The 26,483-nt window shown below is 42.6% G+C and overlaps 1 protein-coding gene across 10 annotated transcripts in view; it reads left to right on the forward strand.

Annotated features, from left to right (window-relative positions):
* The window catches only part of LOC109901733 (ras/Rap GTPase-activating protein SynGAP), a 110,058-nt gene that overhangs the window by 10,390 nt on the left and 73,185 nt on the right, over nt 1-26,483 (forward strand). For all 10 annotated transcript variants that reach the window (XM_031786735.1, XM_031786737.1, XM_031786738.1 and 7 more), the window contains exons 2-3: nt 12,908-13,044; nt 22,813-22,918. In XM_031786735.1, coding sequence (XP_031642595.1) covers nt 12,908-13,044; nt 22,813-22,918 — 243 coding nt within the window. The remainder of the gene's footprint in view (nt 1-12,907; nt 13,045-22,812; nt 22,919-26,483) is intronic.

The raw sequence follows: 26,483 nt of genomic DNA on the forward strand, positions 1-26,483 counted from the left end.
ACCTCGGGCATACATGTGGAACAAGGGACTTTAACAACAATAAAACAATATCTTATTTACCTAATTGAAGTTGCAGTCATGGTGACCAGATACATATCTAAATTATGTTTTTGGGGGAATATAGAATTGAGATCAGTTATACAAGTCACTAAAGTTTTTTGAATGGGAAATAATGTTAGTTGTGGAATGAGACAGAGGGGAACTACTTTACTGAGCAAAAAGTTATTTATTTGGCATGCATTTGATCGCTACAGATACACAAGTTAATCATGTCTGCTCAAGTCCCCTTTCTTGTCCTTTCAGCTCAGTGTCTTCTGTACGGCTACTGTCAACCAGACAGCAAATGTGTCACCACGTGACCACCGATACCACGATGACACAGGAAGCTGTATAACTGTTTGTGTTGATTGAGTGATCTGATTGATTTAGTCAGGGGAAGGGGTTGTGTAAGGTAATTGGGGTGATGATGATGTCATTGCTCCCTCTGAATGTCGGAACATTTGAACATGCAGAGAAAGACGAGGAGAATACACAAAAATCTGACTTACATAATGGATGAAGGTATTGCAGTATTTTATAACTGAAACAGACAGTTCACACACATAGTGGTCTTGGACGCCCAAGTACAATTTTACTGTATTTGTTTTAGTGCAACAAGGGATGAGATAACATGCGGTAACATGCACAGACAAGTTTTAGAGGGTCTGGGACTCAGTTAGGGTTAACCTTACTATCTCATCCCTTACACTTCTCATTTAAAACCTCATTCACAGTAATGATATTAATAAATAGAATCTGGCAGTAGGGGCTGCTTTGTTCTGGTAGCCTGCTGCTGGTAGATCCTGTTGAGATTAGGACATTGTTTTGCCATGGGAGGCATATGTCCATTCATGTTAATGTGTTAGCGTGTGCACTGTAGAAAACCCTGAGGTGAGCTCTGTGCAGTTGCTTAATTCAGGGGGTTCAAACTAGGGTCCGCAGAGGTGCTGCAAGGGGTCCGCAATATTTTTTAATATATTTTTGGGGGGAAATACTTTGGGGGATTTCATTATGTGAAAAATAATAATTTTGTGGATTTTTTCTAGCTGAAAACAGAATACCATTGTGTATACCAATTTTATGTTTCTGTGTCCAGTCTGAAAAAGTTCAATGACTGGAAGTCTACAGGAACAGTTAGCATGCTAGCTGTTCCTGTTCATCCGACTCTGGGAAAGTATATAAAAGGCTTCATTGCCAAAATCTCAAACTATCCCTTTAACATGGAGGAAATTACAGTCATTGGAGCTAATTACAGGAGTTTTTATGTATAGAAAATTCTTAGGTGGTCCGTCTAAGTGGTAATTTATTGGATAGAAAAACAGTTGCAGAGGTGGTGGGCCGTTCTTGATACACACGGGAAAACCGGTGCACCTGGCACCTCCTACCATTACCCCGTTCAAAGGAACTTAAATATTTTGTCTTGCCCATTCAACCTCTGAACAGCACACTTACACAATCCATTTCTTAATTGTCGCAAGGCTTAAAAATCTTTCTTAAAAATCATGAACTTCACTCACTACCAGAACATTTCAGCCAAAAACCTGATTGCCTCTGCCAGGAGACTGAAACTTGGCCGCAATTGGATTTTCCAGCAAGTGGATCTTACAGCAAGACAATAACCCAAAGCACACCACAAAATCAACAAAGAAATTGTTAATTGACCACAAAATCAACATTTTGCAATGGCCATCTCAGTCTCCGGACATGACTCCCATTGAAAACCTGTGGTTTGAATTGAAGAGGGCAGTCCATAGGCGCAGACAAAGGATATCAAGGATCTGGAAAGATTCTGTATGGAGGAATGGTCTAAAATCCCTCCCAATGTGTTCGCCAATCTCATAAATCATTTTTGAAAAAGGCATTGCGTTGTCCTCGCAAGGTGAGGTATTGAACGGTATAGAAAACAGGGGGGTCGATAATTTGACCCCTACCTTTTTGAGATTGTTTTTTATTGCTTGTTATATATAAAATATAAAAATATATTTTTCAGAACAACTTTATTAGTATAAAGCAATATAATTTCCCTTTTCAGTATTTTAGTTATTTATTTTATACAGTCATTTTTGTTCATCGTTATCAAGGGTGTCAATAATTTCAGACTCCACTGAACATGACAGACATCTTGGTGATGAAGTGAAAGCAGAAAACCCAGACCTGAATTCCATTTAGATGGTCTCTGTTGATTCCTACTCAGACATCATTGCGTTGATCTGTCAAAATCAAGGAGGCAAAACGGTGCCATGAAATACCCCAGATACCTCTGATCCAAGACACCTCTGGCTTTTTCTCAATCAGAAGGTTCTTTCATAATTCCACCCAGGGCAACACAGGGCCTCCCAGTCAGACTCCCCGCCACTCCCCTGTCTGTCAGACGAGCTGAGTTAAGTTGTATAGCAGTTTGAGAGATTGCCATTTTGGGTAATATAACAATGACACAGTTCTTAGTCTATCTCTGGATTGAGGACAGATCACTATAATTATTATTTATCTCTGAGGACCAAAGGCTTGACCTGCTTTCTCTCAGTGGAGCACCCCCCACATGGTGACATGAGACAGGATATGCAAACAGAGAGAGAGAGAGATGGGAGAACACACCATGATAGATGATAGACGTGTGCAAATAAATACAGTTACCTGTGAATGTGGATCACCGTGGTTTCTCACACACACACACACACACACACACACACACACACACACACACACACACACACACACACACACACACACACACACACACACACACACACACACACACACACACACACACACACACACACACACACAGATGAGTCCCATTCATGTATATTTTCTCTATACTCAGCACATTGAATATCACCTTCACACAGGTTGACAGGGCAGAACAGCACATCACCATGAAGGGTTAGCAGACAAAGCAATCCTGCATCTCATTTCCTATAGATGTTGTTCAAGCCTAAGTAAAGAGAGTTTTGCAGCACAACTTGGGGGATTGCTGCGTAGCCCCGTGGAATAGTCAAGTGAAGGGAAAGGAGAGAGAGTGATACTGTACACTCTAATAAGCCAACCCAACTCTGCTACTGGCAGTGCAGTCATTCCACCCTACTGCTCTAGCATCCTGGAGGAGGGATGGGAATGGAGAGAGAGAGAGGGCAAGAGAGAGAGTTGTGTGGCAGATAGTGAGAGAGACGATGGTAACGAGAGGGAGGGAGAAGTGCGTGAGAGAAGTGAAAGGGAGACGGGTAGAGTGAGAGAAGGGGGACAGTAGGAGATACATGTGTGAGAGAGAGTGAGGAAGCGAGATAGAAATGGGCTGTGGGAGTGGGGGACTGAGAGACAGATATGTGGAAGGGAGAGGGGAGCGATAGATTGTGAGGAGATGGAGGGAGGCTGCCAGGGAGTTTGTGGGAAAGTTTAATTTAATTTTGATTCATAGTAGGACGATCGGAACATTGATGTCACCTTTAAATATTATCATTTGATTTTATTATCGCCATATATTCAAGCAGACGGCTTGCTTATAAATATATAGATCTTGTTTCCTCATCTTATGTTGTCTTACAGTAACAGTAGTGAACGTTTTGGACTGTGGTATCTGTTGATGTATTTTACACAGCCGTGTAAGGAATAATTTAGTATTGTTCACCACCAACATATGTCTATAGTGTGTAGATAGATAGATGGACAGAAAAGATGTGCGCATGCGCATCAGAGAGAGAGTGAGAGGGAGGGAGGAACAAGTCCGTTTTTCATGGATGGCTGGGTTGCTATGGGAACAAGATGTGGGCTCCCTTTTCCCAAAAAAAGTCTCCTCCTTCCCTTTTTCCCTCTCTCGTCACTTCATTTATCTCTCTCCTTCTTCTCAGCATCCCCAGTTCTTCACCTCTCCTCTCTTCCTATCCCCAGCTCATCCCATCACTTACCTCCTCTCCCCCTTCTTTCTATCTCTCCTATCGTCCATCCTTCCCTCCTCCCACTCATTTTCTCCCTGTCTACTCCTCTCTCCCCGTGTCCATTTCGTTCCCTGCTGTCTCCCCTCATCTACTATTCTCCCTCTCAATCTTTCCCTCCATCTCTTCCTCACTTTCTCCTTGTCTCTGATCATCTGTCTCTTTAACACTCACTTATATTCTATTCTTTTCTCGGTTGTCATGGCAATAGGCTGGGGGCGTGAGGGAGAGAGCGCGAGCGAGCAAGAGTGGGTGTTTCGGAAGTGACATCTCTTGGGCAGTAACCTTGTTTCCTGTGTGTGGAGTTGGGGGCGGATTCACACGTAAAGTGCAGCAACAGTGACGCCGTGTGGACAAATACGTGGTAGTGGAGAGCCCTGCGGTGCCAGACAAGGGCTGACTGAATGATCTGATAGGTGAGAATACACACACACACACACACACACACACACACACACACACACACACACACACACACCTGTGCGGTGTCAGTGTAGTGCGGACCTCTGTGTTCACCTATTCCTTGAGGCCCATTGTGACACATCCCTGACATTTGACGTCACACATGACACTGATGGCCATGTACTAAATATCCCGAATCAGCGTATTAAAGAACACCATTGCAGACCCGTGTATATTTTCATAAATACATCAAATCTGAGCAATAAATTCAAAAGCATTCATAGAGTATGGAATGGTAGGATACCCCTGTTGATTCCGAATGATGTGATATAGAAGCTACGTGGGCACCATGTAATGTATAAAATGTGTACATACTGTACAGTACATTGTGCTTCTTTGCCTTGAAAGTAGCCAACAAGGCCATGCTGGCGTTGGCACGTTGCCCGACCCGGGCGGCCTGAGGATATTGCATGTTTATTTTTAGCACTGTTTTAGAGCTTAGTGATGTGTATAAATTAACATTACCCCTGTTGGGCTCAGTAATGACAATGTTGAATAAAGCTGTCCAGTCATCTGATGGCTGCTCTGCTCCTTGGCAAACTGCAAAGGTAGGCAGGAAAGAATGGCATTACGTGCCCACAGAGAGAGACCTCAGCACATTCTGAGAGCTTTAATAAGAGAACGCGAAAACAGTGTTTTTTATATTTATAACACAGAACAAGCCCACATAGATTGGACCGCACCAACCGCATGCACCATACCCTACATGCATTTTAGCTTCTACTCATTGAAATTCCCCCCAAGGTTTTTCAGATGATGAGGCATGAAGGTGGAGGTACAGATTGTAGCTGGAGCACATATTGTGGGTATGAGTCACTGATATCCCCAGTGGATCCACAACATTGTGACTTTCATTAGGTATGCTGCTGTAGGTCTATAACGTTTAGTGTCAAAGGCTTTCTCTCTCCTTGTCCAATGTGTCTCTGAAAGAGGGGAACTAGTGTCACACTCATATTTTGGGATTCCTGGGCCTTGGAATTTAGGCTATATGTTGTCTGCGGTAATGATGATGGTGATTGGGGGGCTCCTGAGTGGCGCAGTGGTCTAAGACACTGCATCTCAGTGCTAGAGGCGTCACCTGGTTCGAATCCAGGCTGCATCACATCCGGCCATGATTGGGAGTCCCATAGGCCGTCGCACAATTGGCCCAGCGTCGTTTGGGTTTGGACGGGGTAGGCCATCATTGTAAATAAGAATTTGTTCTTAACCGACTTGCCTAGTTAAATAAAGGTTCAATAAAATGATGATGATTGAATTGATATACTGTAGTAGTCTCAATACTCTAAACTTTTCTTTCCACATTCAAACATTGATATTGTGAATGTAAAAAGTAACACTTCAACTGTGAAACAAGTGAACATCCATGTACAAGGAGGTACATAATTCTAGCTGCAGGACAAGATTATATGGTCTGTAAGTTTTTCTCCATGCCATTCTCAGAGATGATAAAGATTATTTTTTTTATATATACTGTATATATACAGTACCAGTCAAAAGTTTGGACACACCTACTCATTCAAGGGTTTTTCTTTATTTTTACTATTTTCTACATTGTAGAATAATATGAACTATGAAATAACACATATGAAATCATGTAGTAACCAAAAAGGTGTTAAACAATTCAAAAGTAGCCACCCTTTGCCTTCATGATACTTTGCACACTCTTCTCTTGGCATTCTCTCAACCAGCATGAGGAATGCTTTTCCAACAGTCTTCCCACATATGCTGAGCACTTGTTGGCTGCTTTTCCTTCACTGCGGAGGTCCAACTCATCCCAAACAATCTCAATTGGATTGAGGTCGGGTGAGGTCGGGTGATTGTGGAGAACAGGTCATCTGGTCATCACTCTCCTTCGTGGTCAAATAGCCCTTACACAGCCTGGAGGTGTGCTGGGTCATAGTCCTGTTGAAAAACAAATGATAGTCCCACTAAGCACAAACCAGATGGGATGGCGTATCACTGCAGAATGCAGTGGTAGCCATGAAGGTTAAGTGTGCCTTGAATTCTAAATAAATCACAGACAGTGTCACCAGCAAAGGACCCCACACCATCACACCTTCTCCTCCATGCTTCACGGTGGGAATCACACATGTGGAGATCATCTGTTCACCTACTCTGCGTCTCACAAAGACATGGTGATTGGAACCAAAAATCTCAAATTTAGACTCATCAGACGAAGGGACAGATTTCCACCAGTCTAATGTCCATTGCTCGTGTTTCTTGGCCCAAGCAAGTCTCTTTATCTTATTGGTGTCCTTTAGTAGTGATTTCTTTGCACCAATTTGACCATGAAGGCCTGATTCACACAGTCTCCTCTGAACAGTTGATGTTGAGATGTGTCTGTTACTTGAACTCTGTGAAGCATTTATTGGGCTGCAATCTGAGGCTGGTAACTCTCATGAACTTATCCTCTGCAGCAGAGGTAACTCTGGGTCTTTCATCATAGGGCTTAATGGTTTTTACAACTGCACTTGAAGTATCTCAAATATAAATCTCAAATATATTTTTGGCTTACTACATGATTCCATATGTGAATTTCATAGTTTTGATGTCTTCACTATTATTCTACAATGTATAAAATAGTAAAAATAAAGAAAACCATGGAATGAGTAGGTGTGTCCAAACCTTTGACTGGTACTGTATATAAAGATCCCTCCATGCCCTGGCCTATGTTCACGGCCTAGATTTTGTGATTTGGTCAAATTTTTAATGATATGTGAGTGTATATGAAAACCCCTAGGGGGCTCAGTCACAATAACCACAGTGACCGTAACCGCTGTGAATCCATGAGTGAAAGGTGACTTAGAGGTTGAAATCAGGGTTATGTAATCTCTCTTCATATCGTACGGTGAATCATACCTTGGATTCTACCACTGTGATCCCCTTAATAAGCTTTGCTTATTTAGCAACTCATTTATAATTCAAGAGCAGCTTTATTCATAATTAAACTTGAATATAAAACAAACTCAGCTGTATTCGCTACAATTAGACAGATTGCCTTTTGTGCTTGGCTTCCTACTTGGTGGGGATACTCGCATTGTGAATACAGTGAATACAGTGAATACAGTGAATACAGTGAATACTTTAGAAAGCTTTTATTGTAATATAAAGGGTCTGACAGGGTTGTTTGGTTGAAGTAGGCCTATTTTCAGGGTCAGAGTGGCTCTCTTCTTGGCATAGTGTCAAATGGACAGCATGGCCCGCTGCTGTGAGTGTGCCCATGGTGCTGTGTGTCAGCCGAGTCAGAGCCTGTTTACATCATTCAACCTGCAGGGGCATTTCCTTTCTCAAACATGGGGAAATGCGCAAGGGTTAAAGTGTGCTGTCTGTAAAGTGAAAAGGTGTGCGTAGACACTAGACAGCTGTTGTTTTTACAAGATGTATGGGTAATGGTTAAATAAAGTGTGTTAGAGGGTTGACTCTGGGACTTGTACAATCTGCAGATACGTAGTGTGTGAATTGTGAAAACAGTCTTGGTGTGAGGAGTGGGGAATGTCACTTTGGCTAACCTCTCGTCGAGTGCTTGTTTCCGGCCTTGTTGGGAGGTGTCTGTGGATTCACTACACAAGGCTGTCTTGAGTGAGAATAGCGTTGAGATGTTTGCTTCACATTCTGCTTGAAATGTAAATGGAAAGGATAGCAAAAGTGTTTTGATGAAAACATTAACATAGCCCCTGACATAACTTCGAGGGAAAAGAGAAAGAAATATGAAAGAGGGGAACATAGAAAGAGACTAGAGGAAAGACGAATAGGAAGGTCAATATGTGAAAGACAGTTGAGAGAGGGGGAACCAGAGGGATGGGCAGAGTGAGTACAAGTGATAGAGAGACACACTAGGAAGTGGAGACTATGAAAGATAGTGAAAAAGACAAAGAATCGTGCCCTGGTTATTTCTCAGTGACCGAGCATCATGCTGACTGAAGCCAGAGCTTGGCTAATTGACTCCAGCAGTTGTAGTGGATCACCAAGCTTATTTTTCTCTGTTTCATGCCACGGCCCTTCTGCTTCAGGACCCCGGGTCTGTCTGAAGAGCTGCCTGTCTGTTACGGCCGTCTGGTCAGAGGGGGAACCTGGGGACGAGCAAAGGCATGTCGATGCATTAGCGATGTAGTATGAAGATATAGTGATTTACCACACAGAACTTTCTGGGTCCGGGGACCCCTTTTGTGAGAGCAACTTCATCAAGGACCCCCTCACAACCATAACACAACTCGCAGTGCTATGAAAATGTCATACAAAGAGATGTTTTACTGTGACATCTGCAGTGCATTGCTGGGCGAACCATGTCTCGGTCCCAGGGAAAGAACAGTTAAAAAGCCTTCCTATTGGCATCGGAGATGTATTTTTTTTCATTTTCAAGCTAATTTCATGCAATAAAAAATAAAAAACATTGGCAGTGTCATGTTCGTCGTAATGAGTAGACCAAGGTGCAGCGTGTGTAGAGTTCCACATATTTTTAATAAACCGAAACTCAAACAAAAACAATAAAGCATAAACAAAACGTGAAGCTACTGGTGTGCACACAGGCAACGAAATGTAGACAAGATCCCACAAAACACAACTGAGGAAATGGCTACCTAAATATGATCCCCAATCAGAGACAACGATAAACAGCTGCCTCTGATTGGGAACCATATCAGGCCACCATAGAAATACAATATCACCTAGATGAACCACCCAAGTCACTATCACGCCCCAACCAACACAGAGAAAAAACAACTTACTATGGTCAGGGCATGACAGTACCCCTCCCCCAAAGGTGCGGACTCCAACCGCAAAACCTGACTCAATAGGGGAGGGTCCTGGTGGGCATCTATGATGGATGACACAGGGTGTCGGGAGCGGCTCCGGTGCGGGGCGAAGTACACACTCCGCTCGCAGATATGTCTTCTTCCATGGTGGCTCTGGTGCGGGGATCATCGGCGGAAGCTCCGGACCGTGGGTCGTCGCTGGAGGCACCGGGCCGCGGATCGTCGCCAGAGGCTCCGGACCGCAGACTGTCACCGGAGGCTCTGGAAACTAACTCCGGAAGCTCTGGACTGGGAACTGTCGACGGAAGCTCTGGACTAGAAACTGTCGCCTGAAGCTCTGGACTGGGAACTGTCGCCGGAATCTCTGGACTGGGAACTGTCGCTGGAAGCTCTGGACTGTGGAGGCGCACAGGAGGCCTGATGCGTGGTGCCGGCACTGGTGGTACCGGGCTGGTGACATGCACCTCAGGGCGAGTGCGGGGAGAAGGCACAGGACATACTGGACTGTGGAGGCGCACTGGAGGCCTGATGCGTGGGACCGGTACAGGTGGCACCGGGCTGATGACACGCACCTCAGAGCGAGTGCGGGGAGGAGACACAGGACGCACTGGACTGTGGAGGTGCACTGGAGGTCTACAGCGCAGAGCTGGCACGACCCTTCCTGGCTGGATGCTCACTCCAGCCCGGCAAGTGGGGGAAGCTGGCACAGGACGCACTGGGCTGTGAAGGCGCGTTTTTGATGGGATCTTCTGTCACGTTCGTCGTAATTTGTAGACCAAGGCGCAGCGTGCGTAGGGTTCCCCATATTTTTTATAAACCGAAACTCATCAAACAAAAAAATAAAGCACAAACGAAACATGAAGCTACTGGTGTGCAGACAGGCAACGAAATGTTGACAAGATCCCACAAACACAACTGAGGAAATGGCTACCTAAATATGATCCCCAATCAGAGACAACAATAAACAGCTGCCTCTGATTGGGAACCATATCAGGCCACCATAGAAATACAATATCACCTAGATGACAAACCCAAGTCACTATCATGCCCCAACCAACACAGAGAATAAACAGCTTTCAGCAAGAATGAAAACTTTGCAGTTTTAAAGATTAAATTAAAGTGCATTTATGTTCAAAACAAAGAAACATTGAGCTGAAAAATGTATAATTTGTAGATATCCCTGTGAGCTACCCAGGCCTTGCTGCCTATGGTTAATAAGAACCTACATTGCAGATGAATAATAATGACATTGCTTTGTGTTAGATCCTCTAAACCAGTGGTTCACAAACTTTTTATGGTCCCGTACCCCTTCAAACATTCAACCTCCAGCTGCGTACCCCCTCTAGCACCAGGATCAGCACACTCTCAAATGTTGTTTTTTGCCATCATTTTAAGCCTGCCACACACGCACTATACATTTATTAAACATAAAAGTGAGTGTGAGTTTTTGTCACAACCTGGCTCGTGGGAAGTGACAAAGAGCTCTTATAGGGCCAGGGCACAAATAATAATATTATAATAATCAATCATTTTGCTCTTTATTTGTTCAACAGAAATGGTGAATAACTCACCACAGGTTAATGAGAAGAGTGTGCTTGAAAGGATGCACATAACTCTGCAATGTTGGGTTGTATTGGAGAGCATCTCAGTCTTAAATCATTTTCCACACATAGTCTGTGCCTGTATCTCATCTCTCAATTAAAAAAATAAAAGTGTCAATACTTTGCCCCTTGATAACCAGCGCACTTCTGTGTGTTGTAAAAGCGTTACATGGTCACTGCCCATATCATTGTATAGTGCAGAAAATACACGAGAGTTCAGGGTCCTTGCGTTAACAAAGTAACAAAGTTAACCATTTTCACTGTAGTGTCCAAAACGTCTTTCAAGCTGTCCAGTACTTTAAAAAAAATCCTCTCCTGTTGTCCTGGTTTCCAGTGGATCACACCTAAACGTAACGGACATATACCAGGAGCTGTGCCAGGCCCGCCACGTCTGTTGACTCATTCAGCTGTAACGCATAGAATTCACTGGTTGTATGCGAAGCAGTAATTGTTTCAAAACATCTCCTGCCATGTCACTGATGCGTCGTGAAACAGTGTTGTTTGATGAAGACATTGTCTGTATAGGTTTATGGCCTTTTCCCTCAGCATTGTCCAAGCTATATCCATTGCAGCAGGAAGAACTAAAGTCCCCCATAATAGTATGGGGCTTGCCTGTCCTAGCCAATCGGTAGCTCACCATATAAGACGCTTCTAGCCCCTTCTTATTAATGGTATCTGTTGCTTTTATACTGTACATGTATTACAACTCGAAAGTCCTCTTAATTCTCGCTCAAAAAACTAATTTGGCTTATTTTTCAAATTGGCATGTTTTGTTTCTAAATGTCTGCGCCATAGTCAAGGTGTCATCGAGTTGTGAGATAGTACTTTTGCACATATAACACACTGTAGCTGAGGAAAGGACCTATTCCCAATATCAGTGAACCCAAAATCAATGTAGTTCTCATCATATTTGCGCCACTTCGATGGTTCAACGTCCCTGTCTGTTGTTCGGTGCTTTCCCGGGTAGTAAGGGGGCAGTAGCTCTTTGACTGCATCAGATTCACAACTGTCAGTGTCCATGCTAGCTGGGCTAACAACACATGTAGAATTACTGATGCTAGCATTGGATGTGCTTTTGGAAGCAGAACAACTTGTGTTGTCGACAGGTGCAGGTGTAGTACTGCTGGTAGTAGCAGTACTACCAGTAGAGCTGGTATGTGTCTCTATGGAAGCAGAACAACTTGTGTCGTCAACAGGTGCTGGTGTAGTACTGCTGGCAGTAGCAGTACTACCAGTAGAGCTGGTATGTGTCTCTATGGATGCGGGCCTTACTTTTTTTAAACCATTTTTCAATTTTCGAGCAAAAGGAATGAGCAGCAGCTACGTTTGGCTACATACGGACAGTTAGTGGAGTTTCAGCGACAGAGTAACGGTTAATGTGATTGGATGTTAATTATTTGACTAGGCTAGCTGTATTTGGCATTGTGTTGTTATTTCGCTTAACACTAGATGGTTTCATTTTATTTTTGGCAGTGAAACAAGGTTACGCAGGCTAGAATAAAACCTCACCTAAAAGTATAGTCCCATTAGAAAATACAAATGGACTGCTTGAAAATGTGAAGAAAAATATATATATATAAATATATATATATTTTTTAATGCGAATCACGTTTTTATTTGGCATACCCCTGACAGTATTGCATGTACCCTGTATTTTTTTAAATTATTTATTTTATACATATTTAGAGATCTGGCCACGGACCCTCTGCAGTACCTCTCCTGCGGATGCCATTTTGGGAACCCCTGATTTTGCAGACCCTTTTATCCATATTTTGGGCTATGGCTACAAATCATAATAAATAAACTCTGTAAAAAGTGTGTTTTATTTTCTCTGAATCAGTGCATTGATTTGTGAGTTATTTACTGCATAATCGACCAGTCCTAGATTAATCTGTCCACTTCTTTCATTGAGCATTGTTGTTATGTGTGAAATGTGGACAAATATGAAGAAGTCACATTGCATTTTCAGTGTTTTGGATTCAACTGATGCAGATGTACCAGCTTGCAAACATAAACAACCATCTGTCGACGGGCATATTCTGGCATGTCCTCCACCATCCAGTCACGCTAACTGACACATCTCCCCTCTCTCCTTCCCTCTCCCCTTGTTCTCTCTCCTCCCCAGATGCGAGGTGTGCCGTCCCCCCCTCCTATCGCCCCCATGCCCCTTCCTTTGCCGCTCCCTCCTACGACCGCCCCGACTGGAATCCCCGTCTCTGTGTGATCTCCGGAAATCAGCTCTACATGTTGGACCAGGAGGAGGTACTTACCTACTGCTGCACACACTATAGAAATACAATCCCACCCATCACCCACCCATTGACTTGAAAGGGGATTACTTTTCTAGGAATTATATTACTATCTATTCCATCGCTCACTTTGCTGTATTAGACTGGTTTGTTTGAACTGACATGAGTGTCTGCAACACTGTCATGACCGTTTCTAAAGCCACAAGGTTTAATAAAACATTACATATCTAAAAAAGGATATCACCACAATTGACCCTTTAGGCATGTAACTAACTGTATTTGACATGACCTGACATTACATTGTCACGGCCGTCGTTCAAGAAAGACCAAGGTGCGGCGTGGTGAGCGTCCATTTTCTTTTATTTAGTAAAATGTCGCCAACAAAACAAGAAATAACAAAAACGCCCGTGAAGCTTACAAGGGCTATAGTGCCCCTAACATAGACAACTTCCCACAATGACAAAAGGAAAAAAGGCTGCGTAAGTATGATTCCCAATCAGAGACAACGATAGACAGCTGTCCCTGATTGAGAACCATACCCAGCCAAAACATAGAAATACAAAACCATAGAAAACAGAACATAGAATGCCCACCCAAATCACACCCTGACCAAACCAAATAGAGACATAAAAAGGCTCTTTAAGGTCAGGGCGTGACATACATGGTATTCTGAGTACATTACATTGCCAATAAACATTGTCACTGATTTAATTCCTGGATGTTTTCCTGACCACATGACATGACTAGGAAAAGCTCTGGGCCGGGGTCCTAGTTATAACACAGTATCTCATGTACATGTTGGACCTGAAGGAGGCCAGTGTTCCTATTAAACACTCAAGGCAGGTGTCCTGGGCCACTGTCGCCTAAGGCTTGCTTATGGGAGTTTCAGTCCTGCACCTATTGTTAGCTTAAAATTTTGTGGCAAATAACTTTCACACCAGTACGCCTCTATACAAGTAGGTCACGTCTGGCTAAGATGGGCCTGTTAGACCAGTGATTAAATGACATGATTAAATGACCAGGTGGGACCTGATTCTAGATCAGCACTCCTACTCTGAGACACTTTAGGAATACGGGACTCTTTCAGTCTGACTGTTTATTACTAAACCCCCCCCTTAAATGACTTGCCCTTAGATAACATGCCTTAGATTACTTGCTATATCATACTAAGTAGAATTTCAGCCTGCTAGCTAAGACCAGAAGGGGGTACTATTCCTTCACTTTTGTACCTGCATCGCCTTTGGAAAGGATTCTCTTTAAATGTAGACCTTGTAGACAGATTTACACAATTAAAACACAGAGGTTTTACTTACACACTTAACGTCTACTACACTACAATAACAGTGTTCATAGTATTTAGTATTTGATTGAGAGTATGAGTCTATTAACGACTATGTAATGATGTAATGGAGTACTGTAGCGGTACTTGCAGGGTGGCTAGCTGCCAATATCTTTCATTCTCGTCACTCACAAGGAGTATAAAGAACCTTATGATCCAGATAAGGGCCTTTTCAGCTATGGAGCGATGAGAAGAAGGCCCAAGTCAATTAATCAAAGGCTTATCCCTGTCTAATTGTGCCAATGAGGCAGAAGCTATGAATGGATTTGAGGCAGACCTGACGGGCCAATAGCCACCACCTTGGAGAGAGGATGAGAGGCGATTAAATATTCATGCCTGTCACTCACCTCATGCGGCGCGAGTGGGCCTCTCCATCTCTCTCTCTCTCGTTCTATCTTTCTCTCTCTCTCCGTCTCTCTGTCTCTCTCTGTCTATATGTCTCGCTCAATCTCTCTCTCTCTCTGTCATACACACACACCCCTCTTGATTAATTTCTGTTCGATTCAAATGCTTTTAGTGGCATGACAAAAAGCAATCATATGTTGCCAAAGAGGAGATAAGGTGGAACAGAGGGGTACCTCTCTCTCTCTCTCTCTCTCTCTCTCTCTCTCGCTCTCTCACACATTCTATTTCTCAGGCTACCTCTCCTCCCCCTGCTCCCTCCCTCCCTCTCTCCCTGGTGTGACTGACAGTAGTGTTTGGCTATTCCACAGACCTGCTCTCTCCTTTCTTCCCCAAGCAGCTCCATTGAGATGCCACTCTGTTTTGTTTTGTGAATGACATCCATCAAAAGACCATTCTCTCTTCATTGCGGCCTCTTCAGTCTCAACTAAGGGGCTGCTTGAGGAAATAACAGTGCTCGGGAAGAACATGTGAAAATATCTGTCATGTCACCATTGTGCTATTCTGTGCTCCCCTATTTCAAATATGCTTTATTCACCTCAGTAAACACTACAAGTGCTGAAACGGGTGATGTTGAAAGCTTGACTTATGCATAGTCCGAATTAACCTAATAGATTAAGAGTGTACCCTTTCGTCCAAGTACAGAAGTCACTATACCTTCTGTTCAACACTTTATTGTTTGTGTAGCTTCTCCTACTTGCATACTCTCCACCTCAGAAGTCAATCGAAAAAAGTGAACACTACACAATCCAACTTAACTTCACTCCCTAACAAAAAAACTCTATGCTGCACTGCCATTGACAGTAGAAGAGCACTGACCACTTCCCAGTGGGCTGCTGTTAGCCCTCTGTGCCCGTGGTGGGAGCGAGAGGATCGACAGTGATGGCTGCCACTGATATGAAGTGACAGAGCCCCGCATTGTGTGCACCAGACGCAACACACCAGTGCCCTGTCCTCCAGTCATGTGCCCAGGCATCGCTCTCCCTCCCACTGTGCCCCAGTGTTATGCAAGCAATCAGAGGGCACTATTTCCTGCTAGCACAGTGCTAGCACTAGCATGTTAGTATCCTCTCTCACTACTACTGAATCACATTAGCCTGCTAGGCTAATTCAAAATAAGGGGAATTAGAACAGGATTTGTCTCAGTATCCATGCATGGCCATTGTGTTGCATTCCCTGCCCATATGTTTGCAATGGCTTTGGCAGTGTTGATACTGTAAATTAAATTCATTAGCGCCTGAGCCAACAATGCAGCGCCATGGTGGCTTTTCCTGTAGCTACTGTTGTCACATTGCATAAAGCATGACTCAGGAGTAGTTAGCATTTTTACACATGCATGACCCTTGGGAACCCATTTGGAAACAGGGGGGGGATGTGACAATTATGTAATAATAAGGCACACATGGATGGAAGGAGTCATGAGAAAGAAGCTCCTTCATTTGACCAATAAGAAGGCTCAATGCACTGTACATTGGCAAATCCTAAGGTTATTTAACAAGAGCTTTACTGCCTTTTGGCATCTGAATAACTATTACGCACAACTGCAATAAGCCATTTTCAAAATGTCACCACTTATTACATAATTAGAGGTTATACACTGAGTGTACAAAACATTAGGAGCACCCCCTTTTATCTAACATTCCAACTGAATGCAGGTATTGTGGGAAATGTCCACATAGGGGAGTAGTGGGACAGCTCTTCCACCAGTGTTCTGCAGCATGCTCAAATTTTACATACAAACAATGAAGATCAACTTTGGTTTGGAATTTGATCAGATTTAGTACTTAGGGATGCTCTCTAAATGCCCTCTTTTCTCATTCCAAGACGCCAAAATTCCAAGACGCTCTTTGATTTTATCACATGCCAGTTGCTGTGTCCAATGCCTGAGGCGAGGGGAGGGAACATCTGTCAGTGATAGGACGTTATTGAGAGACTTGAGGACAGACAGTGGTGTTGGCCAGCCTAACTGTTTGTCATACTTCCAGGGACACAGAGGCTGATGTGTGTTTGTGTGCGTGCGTGAGTCTGTGTGTGCGTGCGTGAATGCGTATTGGTGTGTGATTGTGTGTGCACGTGTAGTGGACTCAGCCGCTGTTTGATCACGACTCCGTTACAAAGTAATGGATTACACACCTGCCGCTCCATTACCCCCCCCACCCCCACAGACACACAGCTCACACACCAACACACACACCACCCATATCCCCCACCCAGCCTACCCATCACAGCTGGGCCAGTAGTGACATATGGTCCAGGCAGCCTGCAGCATTGCTCAACTCTCCATGCCAGGCCCCCTCTCCTCTCCCTCTCACTCAGATCTATGGCTTTCATTCTCCCTCTACTCACCACCCACCATCTACCCCTCCTTGCAGTGCCTGAGCACAGTCATCTGTCTATTTCAGTCTTAGCCACTTCTGCTCCTACTCTTGCCTCTGACTACAGTTTGCCTGATGCCGAAACGTAGTACAATTGACCTTCTTGTTAGCTATTAGAATTACCTCACGTATGAATGAGCTTATCTCTGACAACACTCAAGGGAGCCTAGGTCTGCATGCCAGTATTCAATCTACTTTTCAATTGAATGAAATGGATTGTTGACTCGCCCAACAAACACCGGAATACCCAGAGACAGAAACTCAAGGACAGAAATTAGGAAACACTGCTATACTGCATTAGATTCCCATTCCAATTATAGTCGTTATTAGCAACACAATCCCCATTAGCATGCTTTCTTGCTCCCTGCAGGTTTCAATGCTAGACCCCTGCCCCTGTGTGATTGTCAGTGCGGGCCCCATGTGCCCTCTGTCTAGTCTGCCAGTGTTGTGTGCCAACCTGCCTTGTGTGCCCACTCATGAGCATGGCTACCAGGGACGGTGCCAAGGCTGTGTCAAGTCCCCAGCTGCAGCGCCACTGTCCTAACCAGCCCCCCCACCCCTCTGCCAATCAAACACTGCCACACAAGCTATAAATAGCGCTGAGGTGTTCCCCCTCGCAACCAGAAAGTGCTGTTTGTCAGAGTGGGTGTGTATGTGTGTGTGTGTTTGTGTGTGTGTGTGTGTGTGTGTGTGTGGGGGGGTCTTTTCCATACACTTGTTGTGATGAATTGTGTCTGAATGGGGACACAGTGGAGATGAGGGGGGAGTGGGCTAACTGCGTTCAAGTGGACATCATTGTGGAAATGACCGTGTTTAGCATGCCATGATAGACTAGTAATTATGTAGGGTGTTTAAGATCCGTTTTGAGTCAGAGTTTAATGTGATCTAAACGGCCTCTCGGCTGCTCTGTGAACATTTTCAGTTCTTATTCCTAGTCAAAGTCACTACTCTCATTGAGGCAACTCCATGCCTTAGACTCAACTGAAGTCCGGGGCAAAACTTTCTGAATAAAAATGATTGATTAAGTAATAATGCACTTAGATTATCAAAGCATTTTGCACTTACCGTATGCTGTACATTGATCACATTTCTTTATATTACTATTTTATGTGTATCGATACATTTAATTAGCAAAGTGCTCGTAGAATGCAGAAAGGAGTTTTGGTGCAGCACAGGCTCAAGGAAACAGAAGTAGAGAAGAGTGGATACAAACATTTAGCGACGTCTCTGAAGTCTTGTGAATGAATATATCCGTGAATTATCCAACAATATAGCAACTATTACGCTTATGGCCTTATAAAAAGGCTTGGAGACAGATGGCTCATATTATCAACATGTTAGAGAGTATATCTGTGTTAGAAGGATATTCTTAGAGTGTTAATGGTCCAATATTGAGGTAAATTCGATTACATTGAGAAATAACCAGAAATAATGTGAACGTTATAAACAGATGTTAAAATGAGGTCTGATGCATTTAAAACAGTGTGCTCGCAGTGTATCATAAAAAATATATGAACAGCAAAGCCAAGTCTTTCAGTGCACAAGCTTTTATGCATGCACGTGCTGGACTCATAAAGATTGGGTGTCTTATAATACATTTTTCATAGAGGAACTCATTCCGTAACTTGCAATATATCTGTCCTCGGCGTGCAATGTATCTCACAGCATACTCATTAGTGTGCACTAAGTGGATAATACAAGCATAATCATATACACACTTGATTTATGGTTTGTGTATCCCTGATTACGTAAAAAAAAAAAAAAAGAGGTAAACGTCAACTAAATGAATCCTGCCAATGACAGCGACGGGAGATGTCTTCTGGCTCTATGCTGTGCATCCACTAGATATGTTCGAGCGCAGCAGACTGCTTGTTATGTATGTTGGGGGGTGGGTCCTGTCGCCTGCAGTGGGTGTATGTACAGTTAAAGTCGGAAGTTTACATACACCTTAGTCAAATACATTTAAACTCAGTTTTTCACAATTCCTGACATTTAATCCTTGTAAAAATGTCCTGTCTTAGGTCAGTTAGGATCACACTTTATTTTAAGAATGTGAAATGTCAGAATAATAGTTGAGAGAATGATTTATTTCAGCTTGTATTTATTTCATCACATTCCCAGTGGGTCAGAAGTTTACATACAATCAATTAGTATTTGGTAGCAAAGCGTTTAAATTGTTTAACTTGGGTCAAATGTTTCTGGTAGCCTTCCACAAGCTTCCCACAATGAGTTGGGGGAATTTTGGCCCATTCCTCCTGACAGAGCTGGTGTAACTGAGTCAGGTTTGTAGACCTCCTTGCTCGCACATGCTTTTTCAGTTCTGCCCACAAATTTCCTATTAGGATTGAGGTAAGGGCTTTGTTATGGCCACTCCAATACCTTGACTTTGTTGCCCTTAAACCATTTTGCCACAACTTTGGAAGTATGCTTGGGGTCATTTTGACCCATTTGGGACCAAGCTTTAACTTCCTGACTGATGTCTTGAGATGTTGCTTCAATATATTCACGTAATTTTCCCCCCTCATGATGCCATCTATTTTGTGAAGTGCACCAGTCCCTACTGCAGCAAAGCACCTCCACAACATGATGCTGCCACCCCCGTGCTTCACGGTTGGTATGGTGTTCTTCGGCTTGCAAGCCTCCCCCTTTTCCTCCAAACATAATGATGATCATTATGGCCAAACAGTTCTATTTTTGTTTTCTCCAAAAAGTACGATCTTTGTCCCCATGTGCAGTTGCAAACCGTAGTCTGGCTTTTTTATGGCGGTTTTGGAGCAGTGGCTTCTTCCTTGCTGAGCGGCCTTTCAGGTTATGTCGATATAGGACTCGTTTTATTGTGGATATAGATACTTTTGTACCTGTTTCCTCCAGCATCTTCACAAGGTCCTTTGCTGTTGTTCTGGGATTGATTTGCACTTTTCTCACCAAAGTACGTTCATCTCCAGGAGACAGAACGCATCTCCTTCCTGAGCGGTATGACGACTGCGTGGTCCCATGGTGTTTATACTGGCATACTATTGTTTGTACAGATGAACGTGGTACCTTCAGGCGTTTGGAAATTGCTCCCAAGGATGAACCAGACTTGTGGAGGTCTACAATATTTTGTCTGAGGTCTTGGCTGATTTCTTTTGATTTTCCCATGATGTCAAGCAAAGAGGCACTGAGTTTGAAGGTAGGCCTTGGAATACATCCACAGGTACACCTCCAATTGACTCACATGATGTCAATTAGCCTATCAGAAGCTTCTAAAGCCATGACATCATTTTCTGTAATTTTCCAAGCTGTTTAAAGGCACAGTCAACTTCATGTATGAAAACTTCTGACCCAGTGGAGTTTGATTCAGTGAATTATAAGTGAAATAATTTGTCTGTAAACAAGTGTTGGAAAAATGACCTGTGTCATGCACAACGTCGATGTCCTAACCGACTTGCCAAAACTATAGTTTGTTAACAAGAAATTTGTGGAGTGGTTGAAAAACGAGTTTTAATGACTCCAACCTAAGTGTATATAAACTACCGACTTCAACTGTATGTATTAAACTTTTATGTCATCCATATTTTGCTGGAAGCCCTGCTACATGTCTATTACATTACAGCTGACATGGCCATATGTTTAAAACATGGTTATATGACCAGCCAGCGAACCTCACACACATACAGTACCAGTCAAAAGTTTGGACACACATACTCATTCCAGGGTTTTTCATTATTTTGATTATTTTCTACATTGTAGATTAATAGTGAAGACATTAAAACTATGAAATAACACATATGGAATCATGTAGTAACCAAAAAAGTGTTAAACAAATCAAAATATATTTTATATTTGAAATTCTTAAAAGTAGCCACCCTTTGCCTTGATGAGAGCTTTGCACACTCTTGGCATTCTCTCAATCAGCTTCATGAGGTAGTCACCTGGAACGTATTTCAATTAACAGGTGGGCCTTGTTAAAAGTTAATTTGTGGAATTCCTTTCCCTTTTAATGCATTTGAGCCAATTAGTTGTGCTGTGACAAGGTATGGGTGGTATACAGAAAATAACCCTATTTGGTAAAAAGATCAAGTCCATATTATGGCAAGAACAGCTCAAATAAGCAAAGAGAAATTACAGTCCATCATTACTTTAAGACATAAAGGTCAGTCAATGCTGAAAATTTCAAGAATTTCAAGACGAAAGTTTCTTCAAGTGCAGTCGCATAAACCATCAAGCGCTATGATGAAACTGGCACTCATGAGGACCGCCACAGGAAAGGAAGACCCAGAGTTACCTCTGCTCCAGAGGATGAGTTCATTAGAGTAAACTTCACCTCAGATTGCAGCCCAAATAATTGGTTCACAGAGTTCAAGTAAAAGACACATCTCAACATCAACTGTTCAGAGGAGACTGCATGAATCACACACACACACACACACACACACACACACACACACACACACACACACACACACACACACACACACACACACACACACACACACACACACACACACACACACACACACATAGTGGTGGAAAAACTCCCCAATTGTCATACTTGAGTAAAAGTAAAGATACCTTAATAGAAAATGACTGAAGTAAAACAAAAAGTCCCCCAGTAAAATACTACTTGAGTCAAAGTCTAAAAGTATTTGGTTTTAAACATACTTAATTATCAAAAGTAAATGTAATTGCAAAAATATACTTAAGAATCAAAAGTAAAACTATACATAATTACAAATTCCTTAACCAGACAGCACAACTTTCTTGTTTTTTACATTTACAGATAGCCAGGGGCACACTCCAACACTCAGACATAATTTACAAATGAAGCATGCGTGTTTAGTGAGTCTGTCAGATAAGATGCAGTAGGGATGACCAGGGATGTTCTCTTGATAAGTGTGTGAATGGACCCTTTTCCTGTTCTGCTAAGCATTGAAAATGTAACGAGTACTTTTGGGTGTCAGGGAAAATTTATGGAGTAAAAAGTACATCATTATCTTTAGGAATATAGTGAAGTAAAAGTAGTCCAAAATATAAATAGTAAAGTAAGTAGGGATACCCAAAAAATGACTTAAGTTGTACGCACACACACACAAATCAGTACCATGGATAGCCACATCATATTTAACTTACGTTGACTGGACTCAATTGTTTTTGGTATCTTTTAGTTGTCACTGTATTAAACTAACCATTAGCATAGGTGATTTGATTCTGTTGAAATTTAGAAGTAACTCACCGTGGTTCTAAATCAATGGTTGTTTAGTAGTCCAAAAATGTCAGTAACATTAACTTGCTTGACCATACTGTAGGTCATGTAACTGTTTGTTACATGCAATATGCTTTGTGGACTTCACCGGACAGATGTTGCATTCCGTTTCTTTGATGAAACAAAGATGTGGTTGAATTTATTCTGCCACTGTGTCTTCTTATTGTTTCAGCCTTAGGCCTATAAATCAGTGTCAAGGTATAGGAACTAACAGGTTATAGAGCAAGCAATGTAATTATCACAACACCTAGGTAATAAGGATTTTTTTTCTGGTTTGGCTTCTCCAGAAATTGTACCCACGCATTGCTACTGCTCAGTGATAGACATTTCAAGATACTATCCATTATGATCTTCTGAAAATATAGCTTAATGCATTATGCGTGTGTGTTGACCTGGCCTTGTCTCTCTGTGCATATGCAGGTACACCCTTTGTTGATGCGCGAGCGGCGCTCCGAGTTGCACAGGAACAAGCTGCTGCGGAGGACAGTCAGCGTTCCTGTTGAGGGGAGGCACCATCCAGAGATGGGTAAGTTGGCCATGGGCCCTTCTATCTCTCTGAATTCTTTTTGACCATAGAAATACAGTCAATAGCTTGGAACCTCTGACCATAAAGCACAAATGTAATGTTGTACTTCCTGCTTTTACTTCCTGCTTTACTCTTATGGGGACCCTCGCAATGGCTGCCAGTCCACTGATTATGGCGTCATTGACTTGAATAGGAGGCCCGTTCTACTCACTCTAGTTCTGTGTTTCTGACTCTACCTGTCATGGGCTGCTCTCACCTTTCTCTGCCTTTCTACTTCTGATATTTTGTGATTATGTCTTTCTTACTGCCTCTCTGACTCGTTGTCTCTGCCTGCCTCTTTGCCTTACTCCATCTCTCTCACTCTGCCTCATGTTTGTCTCAGCATTGATACACTCTCATCATCCACATAGGGCGACTCTCCCCACAACAGTCTTGTGGGGATACTGCAATAGGCCACTCACTCCATATTTGACATGAACCTGTTCCAGTCTGACACAGCAATACTCTCCTATAATGGCAGAGGCTACACAGGCCTACTGACTCCAGAAGAGTGATGCTCATCCCACTCTAAGCATATCTATGATATAGCATGTTATCAAATAGCCTTCCATTGAGAACCATATGCAGTGAGAGCCCATCCAGCCTGAGGAGATGCCCATACTGAATGGGATCGAAGGCCCCCCAGGCATCCCATTAATGAGCTGATTAACAGAAACCTGCCATGCTGTCATCAGAATTCCACATTTACGGAGTCAGTGTAAAGGGAAATGCTTGTGACACAGTGACCCATTTCAGAAAGACTGTGACCTACTGCATAACTTGGAACTGAGATAACGTGAGATCATCATTGGGATAATCCTAAAGTGAGAGTAGATTGGATGCAAGCAAGTGAGTAAATTGCATACACGTGGATTGGATGGGATAAGGATACACTGCCGGTCAAACATTTTAGAACACCTACTTTTTCTTCATTTTTACTATTTTCTACATTGTAGAATACTAGTGAAGACATCAAAGCTATGAAATAACACATATGGAATCATATAGTAACCAAAAAAGTGTAAAATATAAAAAGTATAAAATATATTTTATATTTGAGATTCTTCAAATAGCCACCCTTTGTCTTGATGACAGCTTAGCACACTCTTGGCATTCTCTCAACCAGCTTCACTTGGAGTTCCCCCATATGCTGAGCACTTGTTGGCTGCTTTTCCTTCACACTGCGGTCCGACTCGTCCCAAACCATATCAATTGGGTTGAGGTTGGGAGATTGTGGAGACCTGATCATCTGATGCAGCACTCCATCACTCTCCTTCTTGGTCAAATAGCCTTTAGGAGGTGTGTTGGGTCATAGTCCTGTTGAAAAACAGATGATAGTCCCACTAAGCCCAAACCAGATGGGATGGCATATCGCTGCAGAATGTTGTGATAGCCATGCTGGTTAAGTGTACCTTGAATTCTAAATAAATCACAGACTGTGAACCCAGCAAAGCACCCCCACACCATAATACCTCCTCCTCCATGCTTTACGGTGGGAAATACACATGCAGAGATCATCCGTTCACCCACACCGCGTCTCACAAAGACATGGCGGTTGGAACCAAAAATCTCAAATTTGGACTCCAGACCAAAGGGCACATTTCCACCGGTCTAATGTGTTTCTTGGCTCAAGCAAGTCTCTTCTTATTATTGGTGTCCTTTAGTAGTGGTTTCTTTGCAGCAATTCGACTATGAAGGCCTGATTCACACAGTCTCCTCTGAACAGTTGATGTTGAGATGTGTCTGTTACTTGAACTCTGTGAAGCATTTATTTGGGCTGCAATTTCTGAGGCTCGTAAGATCCAGTTTCATCATAGTTTTTGATGGTTTGTGCGACTTCACTTGAAGATGTTCTTGAAATTTTCAGCATTGACTGAAAGTAATGATGGACTGTCATTTCTCTTTCCTTATTTGAGCTGCTCTTCCCATAATAGGGACTTGGTCTTTTACCAAATAGGCCTATCTTCTGTACACCCCCCCCTCCCCCATCCACCTTATCACAACACGACTGATTGGCCAAACACATTAAGAAGGAAATAAATTGCACACATGTACTTTTAAGAAGGCCCACCTGTTAATTTAAATGCATTCCAGGTGACTAACTCATGAAACTGGTTGAGAGAATGCCAAGAGTGTGCAAAGCTGTCATCAAGGCAAAGGGTGGCTATTTGAAGAATCTCAAATATAAAATATATTTTGATTTGTTTAACACGTTTTTGGTTACTACATGATTCCATATGTGTTATTTCATAGTTTTGATGTCTTCACTATAATTCTACAATGTAGAAAATAGTAAAAAGAAAAACCCTTGAGTAGGTGTTCTAAAACATTTGACCGGTACAAAAAAAATCTTAGAAAATCCAATTTTGACAAGAAAAACAGGACACAAAGGCATGGAATCAAAATGACAGGCTAAACTGTCCAATTATACACAATATCGAGATAGCAAACAATGCTCTATGGGGGATGAGGTCAAATAGACCCTCCGATGTTGTCCTCTACTCACTTAAGTGCTTCATTCCAGGGACACATACAGTAAAAGTAATATATTACTCTTGTGTCATAACAAAAAAACAAGCTTGAATTTGTATCCATCTTGGTATGCTTCCAATGTGTTTATGTACTGTATCTATACTTCAAACGTAAATTTTAATTTATCATCGTTTTGATCAATGAAGATACTTGACAACAGCTGGGTCCTGATGTAATGACCATCTCTGATGAAGACATTTGGCTCTGCATCTATGATTAGGGACACATACGATACTTCAGTATGCTCTTTGGATTGGATACGGAAAGTTACTCAGACGCAATTAGTCTACTTCCCCATCCACTTCCTTGTATTGCACCTTGAAAGCACGGAAACAGTTAAAGTTGGAGCAATCAACATGCAATTAAGGCATTCATCTTGGTAGATAATTGCAGTGTGCTGTAAATGTTTTATGCAAATATCTATTGTAATTAGAACTTCAACCTAAACCCTATCCACAGAAGTTCTGCATGCAGCCTCACAGACCAACCCAAAATCTTTGCTCTGTGCGGAGCGGTCCAAGGTACTGAAACAGCTCTAATCTTTGGTGGATTCTAGAGGAAAGGAAGAAAAAAAAATGAATAGGGAGACAGACTGTGTGGGGCGGTAGTGCCAATAGTGGAGCATAAGGAATCTGGCTTGAATAGCAGTTGCTGCATTATGTTGGAGGTACTCTATTTATACAATGTTAAATGGTTGCAATTGCAGTAGCATGCATAATGGAAATTATAAGCACTATAGAGTAAAAAGTGGTTTTATGTTGTGTACTGCTGCAAAATGTCACGTTTCTGAGCCATTCAGCCATAAAGTTATTGAAACTAGCTGGGCTTGTCTCTGTACTGTAGCATGTTTCTGTATTTACTGGCAGAGAATGTTCCATTTGTGTTAACTTGTCATTTCAAACAGCTCAAAGAGCAGGTCTAACCTACCACAAAACCCCTGTTTACCATATCAGATGTTAACCAAGTGAAACTCAGGCTGTTTCAAGCAGGCCAC

Source organism: Oncorhynchus kisutch, linkage group LG13 (genome assembly GCF_002021735.2).
Source record: "Oncorhynchus kisutch isolate 150728-3 linkage group LG13, Okis_V2, whole genome shotgun sequence".
Lineage (NCBI taxonomy): Eukaryota > Metazoa > Chordata > Actinopteri > Salmoniformes > Salmonidae > Oncorhynchus > Oncorhynchus kisutch.